The sequence below is a fragment of the Botrytis byssoidea genome, assembly GCF_014898295.1.
Source record: "Botrytis byssoidea strain MUCL 94 chromosome Unknown BBYS_019, whole genome shotgun sequence".
NCBI classification, from domain to species: Eukaryota; Fungi; Ascomycota; class Leotiomycetes; order Helotiales; family Sclerotiniaceae; genus Botrytis; species Botrytis byssoidea.
Window position 1 is genome coordinate 563,074 of NW_024065860.1, and position 17,148 is coordinate 580,221.

Genomic DNA, 17,148 nt, shown 5'->3' on the forward strand with positions numbered 1-17,148 from the left:
ACGAGTGCTCGAGTATGAAATTGGGTTTGGTAAGTGGTAAGTGAGTGAGTGGTAAGTGGTGCTAAGTCAATAAATCTTGTCCACTTTCTTGCTTTTCCCAAGGGTTATGATTTAGGGATGGTCAAGGTATGGTGATAACTTATTGGCGTGGATTTCCGTACGTTTGCTGAGTTTCGTATCTTTTTTTTGTGTGCAGCGTGCGTGTGAGGATTCGTCGTTGTATGATATGAACCATGTGTATGGTTGGTTGTATGTGTATGTGTATGTGTATGTGTATGTATGTATATATATTTGTATATATATGTAGTGGACTTAAACTTTCTCTTCTGCCTCGTCTTGCATGTGTGTGTGTCTCTTGCTTTATTTTCCTCTTCACAACGTTGGGGGAAGGAAAGGGAGAAGGTAAGATCGTCGTTAGTCGTAAGTGATTAGATCCTCTTTTCATGTATTCGTTCGTTAATGCTTATGGTAAAGTGTGTTATATGGGAAGGAAATAGCGGCAAGCCCAATATGATTATGTTTCGGATCTTGGTGCCGAAATCAAATTGGGGGAGGGTTATGTCACTTGTGTGTTTCTTTTTATCTTTATCTGATTGATTGATGGATGTTTTTGTTTTTGTTTTTGATGTGATATGATAAATGGGTGGTGGTGGTGGTGAAGGACTGATTTCTTGGATCTTGTTGTGAGAGGATATCTAAGGAATGAAGAATAACATATCGTGCTATGTCAAGGGCGAGTGAGGTATGGTTTGATAGAGAGACGGTGAAGTTTGATATAAGAGAAGAGTGAAGTAAGTATGGATACTCGTAGTATATAAGAGAAAAGTGAAGTAAGTATAAAAATAAGAGTGAAGTCTACTTTAAGAAAAGGTGAAGTTTGATACAAGACAGAAAGTAAAGTCTACTTTAATAATAGAGAGAAGAGTGAAGTCAAGAATGAAAACCCTCTTCCCTCCTTGTACTGGTATCTTCTATCTTGTTTCTTGTATCTTTTATCCCTATACAGGTAATATCATCTCTTATTTATTTATTTATTTATTTGTTTATCGATTTGTTGTTATTATTATCTTCGTTGTCAAAGTGAAATTTTCTTTCCTTTCCTTTCCTTCTTTCTTTCTCTTCCCTTCTCTGTTCTCAATCTTGTTAATTAGAATGAGTCAAATATGGAAGAAAAAAAGTCGTATCATCCCCCTTCGGATGAATCTCCGCAAGATCTGCAGAAAGGGTCAAGGGTTGAGTGAAGGGTTGAAACTTGCAAGACCTGGTGTGTGATGATTGAAACAAAACGGTTGATTTTGGGTGCAGAGGTAGCTGGCACGGCTGGCTAGGTACTAGAGTAGGTAGGCGTTTTGTTGTTTATGGGTCAGCGTGGGTCGAAAAACTTCCTTAGACATCGTATCGTATCGTACTTCTTGTGGTGGTGACGATGATGTCAGTGCACATGGAAAAATGAGATGTGCATTTATTCCCGGATGAGTGATGAGTGATGATTGATGATTGATGATTGATGATTGATGATTGATGATTGCAATAAAACTGTGAGGAATGTTATAAATTGTATTTATTAGATTTATGGATACACGATATATACTACGTATCACAAAGGAGATACTAGATAGATAGATATATCATAAATTATCTCTTCTACTATATATGGTCTATCTCTTGTACATCATACTCTACTAGCATTACTTCAATTTCAATGGAAATATACTTCCAATACATTGTTACACTTTTGAGGAAAGATAATCATAATATAATGCGTATATTTATATAGCTACACATCCCAGTACATATTTGGGTGCCCCAAGATCACATCATACATATACATGATCATGATATATAATCTTACGTTTACGTACTCGAATATCATCCATATTCAAAATATCCCTCCCCCCCTCCCCCTCCTCCTCCTCCTCCTCCTCCTCCTTCTCCTCCTCCTTCTCTCCTCCCCTCATCCAATATTTATCAATCATGTCTCTCAAATTTGCCAAATTGCCGCTAATAAATTACATTAAACTCACCTTCCGGTATTCCCGTTTCCTCGTTTGGATGATTGATGATTGATCTTCCAACTTCACACCATATATGGAAGTATGAAGAAAACCCTCGGTCGCTGTTGTCACTCGTGCCTGTACTCTTGGACGAGACGATGCTATCTAAATCCTGTAAACCACCTAATCTGTGGGTCAACTTACAATTCCTTTCGTTTCTCGAAACACAACGCGGCTGTGTTGTTTTCTGATCTATCTACATAGGCACCAACAGGTGAGGTCGCCACCTTTCCCTTCTCTCTTATCCTGCTCGACATGGCATATATTACCAACGTACCGACTATTCTGTGAAGAATTATGGGTCATAATTCGGTACATATTGTGGCGGTAATGTACATAGTATGTATCATGCAAAGACCCTACTTTCTGCAACATATCACGATGCCCAACATCTTTTGAGAAAGGTTCATGGGGGCGTTGTCGTACATCGTAAGTAGTTCTACTTCCCGAAAGATCCACAGTTGATACCATATCAACGTCGATTATTGCCATTTTCAGACGCGCCAACGTCGATATTGCAACCACCACGTCGCTATCTTTTCTACTTTCATGGCGTGGAGGCTATGACATATCATACTTCACGGAGTCGAACCCTTAAAAATGTTTACCAATCATATCTTAGTAGATAGGTGAAACTTGAAAGATAATAGATTGTAATCGTTACCAATATGGATAGTCTGTTGATCTGCCGCCATTTGGGTTTGGTTGGGCGCCTTGTCTCACGGTAAACCTTACACCTTCATTCAATACATTCTCTTCCGGAGTCATCTTTCTCTTGCGGAAAGGCTGAAGAAGATCTTTGTGATTTTTCGCATTAGCATGCAGCCTCGCCAAGTTATAACGTTGAGTTCAAAGTATGGTATCTTCTCGTGTCGTGATCCGACTCGTGCTTTCGTGGCAGAGATATGCGCAAGGCGTAGTGTCTCACGGTATTATCCAAAAGATTGACATTTACACAACATATTTATGATAAAGCATGAACCATCGCCTCTTGCGCTTGGGTCTCATCACTACTTGATTTCCATCATGAAACACGAAAGAGGTTCCATTATTAATTGTGAATGTTGCAAATTTGAGCATTGATATGTTCATGGAGAAAGCTTCTATTTGGACTGCCGGGTTTAATTTTGGTAGTTCATTTCTATCCTGGAGATCATCAATCTGAAGAAAGCACACACACAACAATCATCAAACCGCGAGTGCCGGAATGGACTGACTCTCAGCAAGGTTGTCTCCATTCAAACTGTCTGCAAATTTGCCACACAATCAATTCTTCTCCATAAGCCTGACTACTTCTTCACATCGTGGACTCTGTCAAAATATTTGAGATTCGGCACATGCGTAATACTTTGGTTGAGGTCTTCGACACTCCTCGGTAGTTCTCAACGTCGTCATGAAGTCAAAGCACCAACCTTTAATTGGAATTAAAAGTCATTTGGGCCAACTCAGATGAACTAAAAAATTACTTTTTTGTCAGTCTGATGATATGATCTTGTTATTTTCAATATCTGACGACTGATGAATATATTGAAGTCAGAAGGCTACCCCTGCTATTTGTTGTTGAGCGAGCATTCGCGATGTCATCGCTTTCACAATAAATTCATCATGTACTTCAGTCGCAACTCGGGAGTATCAATTTAGTTCTCCCTACCAAATGTATCGATGCCCCAAGTCTGAATGGTGAAAATAATAAGCTGTGAGAAAGTCGATCAATGCAGGTAAGTTGACACATCTACACAGCTACTGATTGCAGCAATTACAAGACCCAGAAAATGTTGAATTGTAAGAACGATAGCTTCAATACTGAGTTTCATTCAGACGTTGAAACTATACAATAGGCACAATCAAGAGAAGAACAAGAAAAGTAATACGTGAATGGTAATGGTAATAAAACATTTTCAATCCATTGAAAATTTTAACAAATCAAATCTGGCGTCGTGACGGAGTGGTTAACGTGATTGACTAGAAATCAATTCCTTTCGGGGGCGCATGTTCGAATCATGCCGACGTCGATATTTTTTATTTTTTATTGAGATTTTTTACTTTTGTGAAATTTTGAATGCTTGATTTAGGGTTAGGTAGATATATAGATAGGTAGGTAGATGGATGTGAGAAGAATAAACACATATTTATTATAATGATGATGATGATTCTCGTACAGAAATTTCTCATTATTGTTCATCAAATCTCAAATTTCGAATTTCAGAGATGGGGAAAATTTTCGAAATGTGTGGTGGGGAATTACTTGGGTATTCATTGTGGATATAGTTGTAGATATGGATACTCCGTACAGATATGGAGATGAATATGGATACCTACCTACCCATGGACCTACTAAGTAGATAGGTACTTCGTTTGATATTCGGGGGTAAGGGGGGTTTTGAATCTTGATAGGGTTTTGGGGGTGGTGATGTGATGGGATGGTGATGTGATGGGGTGGGATAGAGATTGAGATAGAAATGGAAATTAGATGGGAATTAGAATGGGAATTAGAATAGAAATTAGAATGGGAATTAGATATTTAGATATCTAAACAGATACATAGATAATAGGTAGGTAGGTAGTAAATAATAAGCTCAATTTAAATATACTATTTATTTTGATTTTTATATACCATGTATATTTAATATTTGGTGGATGTAATTATTTATTGTTTTTTTTGTTTTTTGTTTTTTTTTGGAATAGATACTAGGTAGATGAGTTTATTATTCTATATTCTATATTCATTTATGTAATTAATATATGTAGTATTTGGTCTTTATGGATTGCTAGATTGCTAGGTATTTAGATATCTCGTTTTATTATCATTTCATCATCACCTCTCATCTCATCGCCTCCCTCCCCTCATCAAAACCAAAACCCAAACCCAAACCCAACATCAACATCCAAATCCAAATCCACATCCAAATCCAAAAAAAAAAAGTATTAAAAAAATTAAACCCCGCAAATTATACTTTTGATGAGTTCATAGGGCAGATATAGCATATATAGTATAGCATAGCATATATAGGTAATATACATCATCATCATCGGGCACACCCGTTCACAAATGGAGTACTAGGTACGTAGGTAGGTTATTATCAAATTTTCACTTACTCCGTATATTCTATGTCAATTGTGGGTAAGATATAGTAAGTGTAATGTTTTTGGGATTGATGATGGGATTGAGTGTGGTATGATAGGGAAGTAAGGAGGGAGGCAGGTATTGTGACTCTTATGATTCTTATGATTCTTGTGATGTGATATGATAAGAACCTATAAGCCTGCTTGCTTGCTTGCTTGCTTGCTTGCTTGCTTGCTTGCTTGTAAAAAAATCATTCATTCAAATATTGATATTGATATTGGCCTTGTGTGTATGAAAGTGGGATAAATACAATCCATGGATGTAGATAGATGAGGGCTGCGGGAGGTGGATAGTGGATAGTGGATAGTGGATAGATGGATAGATGGATAGATGGATGGGGGAACCAACAAATTGATTAGTATTTCGTCATTGTTTTTGTGTTTTGTTGTTTTTGGGGGGGAGGGGAAGGAGAAGGGGAAGGGTATGGGAAAGTTGGATATGGATAGTATTGGAGATATCCGTAAGAAAAGATTTGGGATCACGCGATTAGAAAATATCCATGGGGAGGGAATTTAGATTTTGAAAAGTAGATTTTGAATCTTGGATTGGGGTTTGAAGGGTTTGAAGAATGAGAGCATGGGAGATGAGAGGTGAGTGATGAGTGATGAGTGATGAGTGATAGATGATTGGATTTTATTCTTCGTTATTCGTTCTTCGTTACAGAATATGACAGGATAGGATAGGATGAGTCGATCGAGAAAGGACAAGACAGGACAGGGCAGGCGCGGTTAATTTTTAGGTTGGATTTTCTAATTTTCATTGGTGTGTGTTTGCGCATTCGTTTGATTTGCTGCATTGTATTGGATGAAATTTCATGTTGGAAGTTGGAAGGTTGGTAGGTAGGTGTAAGTAGGTATAAAAACAAGATTATGGCCGGCTGGCTGGCTGGCTGGCTGGTTGTGGTTTGCGGTTGGGTTATATTATATAGAGGGGTGGTTGATATTGATATATAGAAGGGAGGAAGGAAGGAAGGGATTGATTGCGAATTTGTTTGTTTGTTTGTTTGTTTGTTTGTTTATGATACTTTTTTGAGAGAAAAATAATTTGTGAGAATACGAATAAGAGAGATATTTGAAATTGAAGAAATTGAGAAGTTGAGAAGTTGAGAAATTGAAGAAAGAGAGAGGGAATTAACTTGCTTGCTTGCTGGCTTTTGTGGTTGGTGTTTGAGAGTGTTAAATGTAACGAAGGAAGGAAAGAGAGAGAAGGTGATTATTGGTTTGGTTTATTGACTCTTGATTTTGAATCTGATTTCGATTTGGAGGATATACAAGATACAAGATACGGGATTATATCAGTGTAAGGATTCACGACTTGGAGAGGATAGATAGCAAAGGGAAAGCAAGGAAAGGAAAGTAGGATAAGGATTCACCTGTCTTGACAAGATCATTTCGTGAATACCGTCGAAAACGTCATATGAGGATTTGATATTGGAAGAATATCTCTGCTCATCTATCCATCCCTTCGAATTCATAATCGATACGACGACTACCTACTCTTACCAACTTTTCAAACCCCTTACACTCCTCACTCGAAATACAACACGCCAATACACAAATAAACAAATAAACAACCAAAATGTCAATCCTCGAACGTATCAATCCGCTCGGATACGGCATAGGACGTACCACACACGCTCTATGGCGATTTCTCCAATTCGTATTGGCGCTCACAGTCATTGGATTATATGGAACTGATCTCGCAAATGCGAATAAACAACATAAATATTCAGATGGAAAATGGGTATATCTTCCTCTTCTTCTTCGTCTCTCTCCAAATCCTCTCCCCCCCCCAAATCCCTAGACCACTAACTAACTCCCCATCTAGGTCTACGCTGTCATAACCGGTACCCTTTCCGCGCTCACTTCACTCTTGCACCTCATTCCCCTCTTCAATCTCATCCCCGTTCTATTTCTTTGGGACGCTGTCCTCTTTATCCTCTGGATCGCCCTCTTCGGTCTCTTTGGCAATATGTATATAGGTGAGAAGGCGGAGGGGGACGCGGGCGTACAGAGGATGAAAAATGCAGTGTGGGTTGATTTGGTGAATGCGCTGTTGTGGGCGGGGAGTGTGGCGGGGATGGTGCTTTTTTGGAGTAGGGAGAAGAGGACGAGGTGGACGGGGAGGGCGAGGGGAAGGAGTGGAAGTCCGGGGGTTTGAGGGGGTGAGTGAGTGAGAGGGGGAGGATTGGAATGGGTGATATGATGGGAATGGTATCTTGCGGTTCTTGATCGGTTAGGAGCGAGAATGGTCTTTTCTTTTGGTTTGCCATGGGTCAGGTACCACGGATGGATACCAAGAAATTCATGAAGTACTCGTAATCATGTCGAAACCCTACCTACCTATCTACCTACATAAATCCAACAGCTGGAGATCAAGATTAAAGACATTGGGGAAAGAAATGTTGGACAGGAGTGGTTTTCTTTCAACTTTAATTGCGAAATATACCATTTTGATGCGGAAAGCAAAGGGAAGGAATGAAGGAATGTTAGGTAGATACCAGAATCGTTTAGTTTTAGTTTTAGTTTGGCTGAGCTTAGTCGTTTCGATACCCTTTATATGAGAAATGGATGGATTTATTTATGTTTGTTTATCTTTGTAAACTCCTTTCTATCGTTATACTCACTCTTGCTTGGTATTTGAGTACCTACTCATTCATATCTATTTTTTAGATATGATATCTAATCGGCGTAATACCATCGCCATGCACACCATCCTCTCCCTATCGTATCTCCTTCCCCACCATTCCTCCTCCTCCCTTCCTCAGAAACTTTTCTCCAACGAACTCCAAACCCAAAAAAAAAAGCCGCCTTCAAATCACAAAATACTACTTACTACCCCAAAAAATCTCCGACCCCGCGAAAACAAAAGAGGAGATCGTGAAATCTCTCAAAATTGCCCGTTCTAGGAATCGAACCTAGGATCTCATCATGTCGCGTGATTTTGTCACGAATACTAGTGATGCGCTTTACCGCTAAGCCAAACGGGCTGTTGAATTCATTTGAATTTGTTCTCAATGTGAAAGATGGGAGAGTCATCTGAATATATATTTATATGGTAAAAAGGGCGTGCGTCTTAGGGTGGGCTCTACTTCAGTGAAATGATGGGCGGGAATTGAATACCTATTGTTTGAGAGGACTTTAATTTGATATTTCGGGTATCATTTTTTCGTGGGAGATTAAATAAGAATGATAATGATTTCGATAGTTTAAGTGGTGTATTGTGTAAAAAGAATTCATATTTGGGTTTGATCTTTTCGAGTTTTGGTATTGGGTTTGAAGTGTACTTACTGGGTTTTTGATTTGATAGCTGGAGATAATATGTGGCTTCGATGTTTAGATAGGCTTGAAAGAGTTAATTTATGTTTGTTTTTTTCGGTTATCTGTATAGAGGTAGGTATCTGGGAATGTATAGGTAGGTATAGGTGGGTTTTTTATCTAGAGATTTGGTGGATTGAATTGAGTGGGAATAGGGATGGTGAGTGAGATGATGAGAGGAGAGGTAGATTTTCTTTCACATTTGGGAGGGGAAGTGAAGTGAAATAGACTGATTGGCTTGATTTGGTTGGGTGAGCTTGAACATGTGTATGTAGTCTTTTCTAGGTAGGTATTTAATCGTTACATAGTATTCATTCGAGGGTTTTGTTGTTTCTGCGGACGGTACTCTCATCGCTTATCATAGGGTCCGGCTCTATGTAATCGAAAAAACGGGCGGAAATTAAATACCCTTTAGATCGCTCTTTAGTGATATATCGAATACAGGTAATACTGGTTTTTGAGACATAAAAAAAGAGCTCTAGTTTTCGTTTGGTCCCTTCAAATAATGATATTTCATTTGAAACGTATTTATGATTCAATTGGTGAAGTTCTTTCTAAAGGTACTTGAATTCCGCCTGTTTTTTCGCTTATGCAGAGCCCGGATAGCTAGGAGGGAGAATATCCGATCTTCATCATCGCTTGTGAATCTGAAGGTAGGCTGATAAGTAAGTGAGTATATGGGGAAGAGGTCTGGATCTCCCTCTGGATGGAAGGGGGAAAGGGTTATGAAAATGTGTTTGATGCATTTGGGTTTGATGCTCTGAGTGAACGCTCTAGAACTGGTCTTCTTTTTGGTCATGTCTACCTAAGGAAAACGGCCACAACTATCTCTATCCATCCTCCCTGAACAATAGATTGTAGCCTATTTCATGATGGATTCAAGTGTTGATTATCAAGGCAGATTTTTAACGTAGGCATAAAAATTCATGTTGAAAATTACAATATAAATACCTTTGATTACTTTCATAATCTTCTATCATACACACGAAAATCAATTGTCTACTCCTCATCATCTATATATCTAAAATGACAAGAACCATTTCAAAGCTCAAATATCCATTATTATAATTTCGTAAATCGAAACTACAATTTTCAAAATGTTCAAGTTCAAACTCACAATCTTGACATCTCAAGCCTTACACTGAGACAAAGCCTGGACCTCGAGCTCAAGATGCCACCAAATCCTCAAGTTCCTCTTCCTCGCCTTCTAAGAAGGTACCGAGTGTAAAAAAGACACCAGAGCAGGAGCGCCGAGGTATCATCGAGGAGCTTGATCGAAAGTTCTACAAGTTGAATGATAAATTTTCGTGAGGGTGACATATGATAAGCATGACGACGTTAAATTGAAATTAGACAAACCATCCGGTCACCAAATTTCCATGGAAAAAGTAAAAAGATTTTCCAAGGAGGCAACAAATAATTCTAAAGATTATAAACTCGAAGTTTTCCTTACAAAGGGAATTTATACCTTCCGGTTGGAATGTATCAGTGATTCGGCTGCGCAAAGCAAGAAGCAGGCATGAAATGAAGGGCATTGATATTGATATGGCACCAGGAAATGCATACATTCATCGTATACATATTCCTGAAGAATAGCTATCGGAAAAAGTAATCAAAGAGGATTGAATGGTATGATTACAGCCAAATACCTAGGATGCAGATTCCCATACAAGATGACTAGAGTTTCTTCGTGGTGTAGATGAGTACTACAATATATTCCCTGGCTTGTGAGACTTTATGCTTTGGGGAGAGAGGATTAGTTGTAGTATTATTTCTCACCTGTTTAAAAACTTCACTTGATGATTTGATATGAAGTGCCCTATATTCTTTGCTTTGTATAATCAATGCCGTTGGTATCGATATGAGGATAGTAGAGCAAGTATGAAGAAATTTCAGGGATCGCTAACTCCTGCTCAGGGTATCAACCATGATTCTGTAGATGAGAAGCAAGAGTATCAGTCACGAAAAGAGGTGATGGAAAACTTTAGTGAATAATTAGTTTGATTGGCTTATTTGGTCTGGTAGTAATGAAAACGAAATACAATCCTCTCTTTTCTGTCTTCCTGAGTATCGTATTGGATGAGGAGTCATATGTAGTTGTTTTGGTTACTCTCCAATGTCAGAGTGTCCAATAGCCCGGATGGCAGTCCAGTAATGAAAATGATTAAATTCCCAAACCAATTTCAATATTCAAATCATCCAAGATATTGAAGTTGATTATAATATTAGACTATTTTCACATATCTAATTGCTTTTAGATATTCAACCCCTCATATTGTTGAATTACAATCCAAACTATTGGATATCCTATCATTCATATCATATGGAAAAGATACATGTATGTAAATGGTCTCTATATTGTAGATAGTCCGCCCTGCTAGCAATTCCCACATACAAGAAGAAAGATTGGTGGATGTATTCTCGCTGCAGGGCAGTACTTTAATATGAAATATCAAGCTAAGACGCTTTAATCAGTCAAATACAAGTTTCATAGTACGGGTGTTAGATTGAGTATACAACGCATGGAATGTAGCAGGTTGAGATGGATCTACATGTGCCTGGTATCTTTCTGCGTATACACGTGTACCCAGCTATCATCACTATCAATCCACTCCTATAGGCACATTGACTACCTTTCCCTATTATTTTAACGACACCCATTTCGGAGCATCTCTACTATCTCTCATCTCTAAATACTTCAAATTCATCTAGAACAGAAATAAAGGTCGATTACACACACCTGACAGAACTTCCGATGCAGTTACTAACCCAGTCCCAACTCCGAGCAATGACAACAAATAGCCATTCATTGAATGCAATGACACCATGTTATTTTTACTGTCATTTCAGTACACGAAATTATGATTTCACGGTACCTGATGATCTGATATCGGAGGAATCGCCCAATTCGACTAGAAGATGGGAATTTGAATCACTGTGCAGGATTGATGAAAGCTTTCACCCTGGCTTCACTTGAGGACTGTTCGTGACAGGTACTTCCAATTCTACAAGTATAGTGTGAATGACGAGCTTCGAGAACAAAATTGTCGCTTATATACTTTCGCTATGTCATCTACGTTTTGCCTGGAGATTTAGACTGCTCGAGGACTATCGAACATTGGGTACGAGATCTGAGTTCGAGTGGATAGTCTTACGCGTACTCCAAGTCTTCTCCGTAGCTTAAGAGAAATTCCTAGGTTGTGAAATTCTGCTTCGATATAGTATGACAGGAAACTTGCTAGCTCTCTTGTTGAGAGATATGTCATATAATGCTAAGATGACAAATGAGGTTGAGGACTTTGATGCTCGATCCCGAGATCTGACTATACACGATCAAATCGCTAGTACTGGTATTTGAGCCATTATGTATATGGGATATCTATTTCGCTGTGAATTGTAATTGTTGTCTCTGATATATAACAGTTATTACTGTTGACGAGATCCATTGCACTTAATCCCTCATTGTCGAGATGGGGAGGAAGGAGACAAATTTCTCCAAAGGCTATGATCTGCGGTAGATTTATTGACAAGTGTTTCTGGATCAGCCCGACACAATGCTGGTGTTATACTGACTTTTTTTACCCATTTCTCCAGTTCATACCACGATATATCCTTGGCCTGCATTATTTGTTACTCTGTTGGACCCTGCAAGCTACAAAGACTTTTATAAATAGGCAAGATGTACTTAGATGCCAGAACTGTATGTGATATCTGTGATACGGAGATGAGGGTTCAATGAGGATGGACATGATAGCATGGCACCAAGTCATTGTCTTCACGTGTATCATTCCCGTATTTCAAATTTACGGCTCGGAGAATCAACAGACTCCAGCTCTGTACCCTGAATTTCGAGTGATGACTGAAGGTATAAAACTTGTAACTTTTCTTTTGAAGAGAGTTAAAATCGGCGGGGTAGAATTATTTCAATGCAAGAGAGGGAAGCTTCACTATGAGACATTTTCCAACACGAATCAGGCAGCAAAAGGTTGCTTACAAAGACAATGAGAAATCCAATAAGATGTACGCTTTTGAAATAATCATTGAACGCTAAATTTGAAGTCTTATAGTTCTAATCGTTCTGTCATTGTCGCACTTCAGATTTGATTATAGATAATTTTGTCAGTCGAGGAAAAATTACAACGAATACCAATTCCTGAACCTGACCTTGCGCTGATAGTATGCATTATCAAGATATACTAAAGGGAAGGGAAACGCCTTCATGTATGCTTAAATTTGACAACCGCCTACGTCAAACACAGCGACAATCTCATACTCAACAACACAAAGTCTTACTCATCTGACGAAAGATATCGACGTTAAATCCCAACCCATCCCATCCCAGCCCCTTCCCGAACACGTACAATACGACACGGGAATATCTGACACACACCGAAACGCAGAGGAAGAAAGAGGATTGATCCTCCAAGACAACAGCTCGAAGATTCAAGTGATTCTGAAACGTATATCCCATCGATCATTACTATGTTCGTCGTTCTTGGGTTGCATGCTGACACTTGAGACGGAGCACTCAGGGTATAGAGAATGAGAAATTTCACATGTCCTCCTCTTTGGGTACGATGGTAGATCATGAACACTTGTTCGAAAGGGGATTTGCTGGTGGAAGAAAACCATTGTGCCAGCTTGATCATGGAAGATGGTTCGCCCAGTCGTGTAGATATATATTTCAGACTGCCGAATCCGTGAACTATATTATTGCGGCGGGAGAACATACATTTCCTTCAAATTAAGGATCAAACAAAAACACAAAGCCAAAAGTAAACATGCTCATAGTCGCGAAATCTTATCAGAGCCCTCGGAATCAAAGAGTAAAGAAAATCAGCGTCATATATTTATACTCAGCACCAAATCTTCCATTCATAAAAGCGGAATAAACATCCTCAGCCCTAAATACGATCTCCTACATGAATCTCACCCCCGTCGCACAAATCTCCTCAGTGTCACAACTCAGGTCCGACCCAGGCACCGAGTTTGGACACAACCTACAAGCCCTAGCCGGAGCATGAATATGCTGTGTTGTGTACCTCTGCATATACAGTGCATGAAAAGTATAATTTGGCGGGATGTAAATGTCATAATTTCTGGATCTAGGAAAGGGGAAGGGTATATTGTATTTTGAGGTTTACTCTTAGTACCTAGTTTTCTATGCTCATCACAAGAACCGACTAGCTACTTATGTATTAAATCTACTAAAACACGCCTGGAATAGTGTAATACTGCACTCCATTAACATTTCCATCAGGTGCCTTTCCGTGAAATTGGTAATGGTAAGGTTCTAACAAATCCTCAATATTTGTTAATCCGTCTCATCAATCTTATCTTCCACCACCACAACAAATAGATCTCTAGTACATATATGCATACACATCATACATCCACCCCTACTCGTCTAATCCAGAATATAAACTCTGCATTATACATCCTACAAACCCAAGCACACCACAATAACAATAACAATAACACAACACACCACTCCCCTCACAAAAAACTCGCACAGATCTCTCCTCCGATCACCAATTACCCAACGAGTAATTTAACCATAAACCGTATCAGTGGGCTATGGAGCACGATAGCTCGCCGAACAAATCTCCACATGGCGTGCTAGTCGGTTCTACAGGGGAACTTTTACGGGTACCTGCTTGCACACCGGGATGAAAATTTTAGAAGAAACCTTGATTTAAGGTGGTGCTACTCTTTAAGGTTCTTTTTCTCCTCGTGATTGTGGAGTTGCTGGGAATATTAATGTGTATTAATGTGTTTGTTTGCATCTTTTGTGAGTGGAGAGTGTGACTGGTTTGAGGAACTAGGGAGTAAGAAGTGGAAGATGAAAGGGGTGTTCATGCGATGGGAAATTGGATGGTACAGTTGACATTTTTCACGATGATTTGGGTGGTTTTGATTTTCAGAGGGGATTGATTCCCTGTGTTTGTTTGTTGTCACTGATAAACACGAAAAGATAGAGTATGGTAAACCAAATATTAATTTTCTCCCAATCCAATACACGAACAATCGTGAAAAGTAGTCTATAGCTGTTCTCGTTCATATACGTCTTATCGTACAGAATAAAATCTCAACGACGCATTTACTTTTCAAACCATAGTCTCCAAGTAGATGTGACCAAACAAGTCAAAACCAAAATACAAATTCCAAAAGTAATCCTCCAATCCCTATCCTGCGATATTCATCATTACACCATTGATCCTATAATCATCCTTCTTCTCCACCCATCCCCTAGTGTACTCAAATCTCTTACAAGAAAAGAGCAGCGGCACCAGCCAAGAGTCCCATCATTGGGATACCAGTGGCGGCAGCTCCGTTACCAGATGCAGATGCTTTGGAGCTGGAGCTGGAGGAAGAAGATGCGCCGGAGGAGGTTTGGCTAGCGGAGGCAGAAGTAACCAAGCCAGTTCCAGTGGAGGTGGTGGTACCGGTAACAGTGGTGGATGAACCGGTAGAGGTGAAGGTAGAAGTATGGATGGATGTGGTGGAAGAGGCGGAAGCGGATCCTGAGCTCGAGGTTAGAGAGCTGGTTCCAGATGTGGAGGCAGTTGAACTGCTCGAGGTTGCACTCGAGGAGGAGGAGGAGGCAGAGGAAGAGGAGGTAGAGGAAGCGGAGGTAGAGGAAGCGGAAGAAGAAGTAGAGGACGCACCAGTATAACCTGCAAGTGTGCTGCTTGCACTGGAGGCTACTCCATTGACGGTGAATTGTTGAGATTGAGCCAAGATTTGCTCTGCCTTTCCTGGGCTGACGAAGTTGATTTGGTAGTTGCCACCGGTTGGCAACTGGAGACCGCTAACACTCTCAGATCCCTTGCTGATATCGACGTTGGTGAAGAGAACATCGCTGAGAGGTGGGTTGGATGCCATGTGGACGAGGTAGATATCGACAGTTTGGGGATCAGTAGAGACTGAAGTCCAGGTGATAGTTTGATCTCCCTTGCTGAGATCCCATTCTCCGTTGGTAGATGGGGAGGTGATGTTGATAGCTTGAGCAATTGCGAAGAGCGCAGCGAAAGCGAGAGCGTAACGAGCCATTGTAAAGGTGTTGTGTTTTGTTTTGGGAGAATTAAAAATTGGTAGTAGTAGTTGAGCGAGTGTTGATTAGATAGTCACGAACGAAGGACAAGTTGTGTATGAACAATTAAGATGTAACTGAAAAACGAATGTGTCTGTATTTTTAAGAAGCTGAGGCAGATGATGGGATTAAGAATGAAAAGAGGACTGGGTGAAGTAAATGTAGTAAGATATACGAAAATCCGATACTCATCTAGGATAAGGTAGCATTAAGGCAGGAAACTATTAAAAGTACTTCGGGATTGGAACACGAGATTTTGAACTTCGCCCACTCGGGCAATATTCATGAGTTTCCAACATATATCCTTGTAATCCCAGTACTCTTGGCAGGTACCGTGTAACTAAGCCTTCATCTTTTTCTCGTTTGTATGTGTGTAGCTTGCTTTTTTCTTCTTATTTTCTCAAAATTACCTGGGAGCAAATGGCAAATCTGATCACCCTATTAACCGTTCCTATGAGAAGAAGGCGTGCTTCTCTCGTATTGATTTCTGACATGCCAAGTAACCGATTCAGGGGGAAGAAGATTGCCGTATTGGGCGAAAAGGTACAATGATGTGCCAGATGAGTAGAATTCTATACGGCACGTAAACAAAGCTATCCCTATACAATATCAGCAGAAGATGGACAGTTCTCTCTTCTCAGTCCTCTCCGTACGAGAGTTTTCTTCCCTCTGGGATGTGTGGATTGCCAAGGTCCTTGAGAAGCTTTACGGAGTAGATGGAATTAATTTCATTTGAAGTCCGTCGTATCAGAGGATTCCTGAGAAAGCTTGCACGTTTACGGGAGAACACATGCGGTATCTTACTTACAAATCACAATGTGATTGGAGCATGTAGATTGAAAATTAATCGTTATCATTCTTACCGCAGGGGTCAAATGTTCGAAGAACCACTTATAAACCCTACCAACCGTATTCGAATTTCCATTTCCCGTCAACACCGAGCATTGAAATTTCTGGATAAGTGTCATAAGCATAATTTTAATGCTTAACTATAAGTTAGTGTGGGTGATGATCAGTGCCCTGATTCCCTGAACTCTTATTAACAATCAAAGCTCGGTCAAGTTAAGTGGTAGTGGCCGAAAGGGATCGGCATTTTGCATCCAAATTTCTTGCTAAAAGGTGTGCTAAACTTTTAAAAGGATGAGCAAAGTTGTTCTAAGAAGTCAAAGCAAGGGTGATAAGGGTGATAACTATCTAGTGATAACTGTTTAATCTACTCGCCAGTCTCACCTGAACCATTTTTGGGCCTGCTCGCTTGAAGCCTTTGGTTTGAATGGTTGAAGAAGAAATCCGCAATTACGATGTCCAGTCATTTCTCGCACTGTGGCACACCGATTTGTTGGATGCCTGTATCGTATTGCATATTGTTTCAATGACTATTTACTTCTCCCGCTGGTAATGAATCACAAAACTTCAAAGTGTTCCACAGAACGACGGGCTGGAAGTTGACAGCTAATCATTTGTTTTACCAGTAGTTGCTGTCAAGTTTGAATTTGGTTACATGAGGCTCTGATTTACGATGCCGGTGAAGATAGATGGTATTTCGAGCTTATCTGCGAA

General features: G+C 39.8%; 2 protein-coding genes across 2 annotated transcripts; one reads left to right on the forward strand and one right to left on the reverse strand.

Moving 5' to 3' along the window:
- Window positions 1–6,756: 6,756 nt before the first annotated feature.
- On the forward strand, window positions 6,757–7,338 carry EAE97_008846 (uncharacterized protein; the record flags this gene model as incomplete). Its single annotated transcript, XM_038879361.1, has 2 exons — window positions 6,757–6,921; window positions 7,006–7,338. 2 exons carry the CDS (start codon window positions 6,757–6,759, stop codon window positions 7,336–7,338), a joined length of 498 nt encoding a protein of 165 aa, XP_038729872.1.
- Window positions 7,339–14,762: 7,424 nt separating this feature from the next.
- EAE97_008847 (uncharacterized protein) lies at window positions 14,763–15,548 on the reverse strand (the record flags this gene model as incomplete). The annotated part of the gene is made up of 2 exons (XM_038879362.1): window positions 14,763–15,019; window positions 15,164–15,548. The coding sequence occupies 2 exons, from the start codon at window positions 15,546–15,548 to the stop codon at window positions 14,763–14,765; spliced, it is 642 nt and encodes a 213-aa protein (XP_038729873.1).
- Window positions 15,549–17,148: the final 1,600 nt, after the last annotated feature.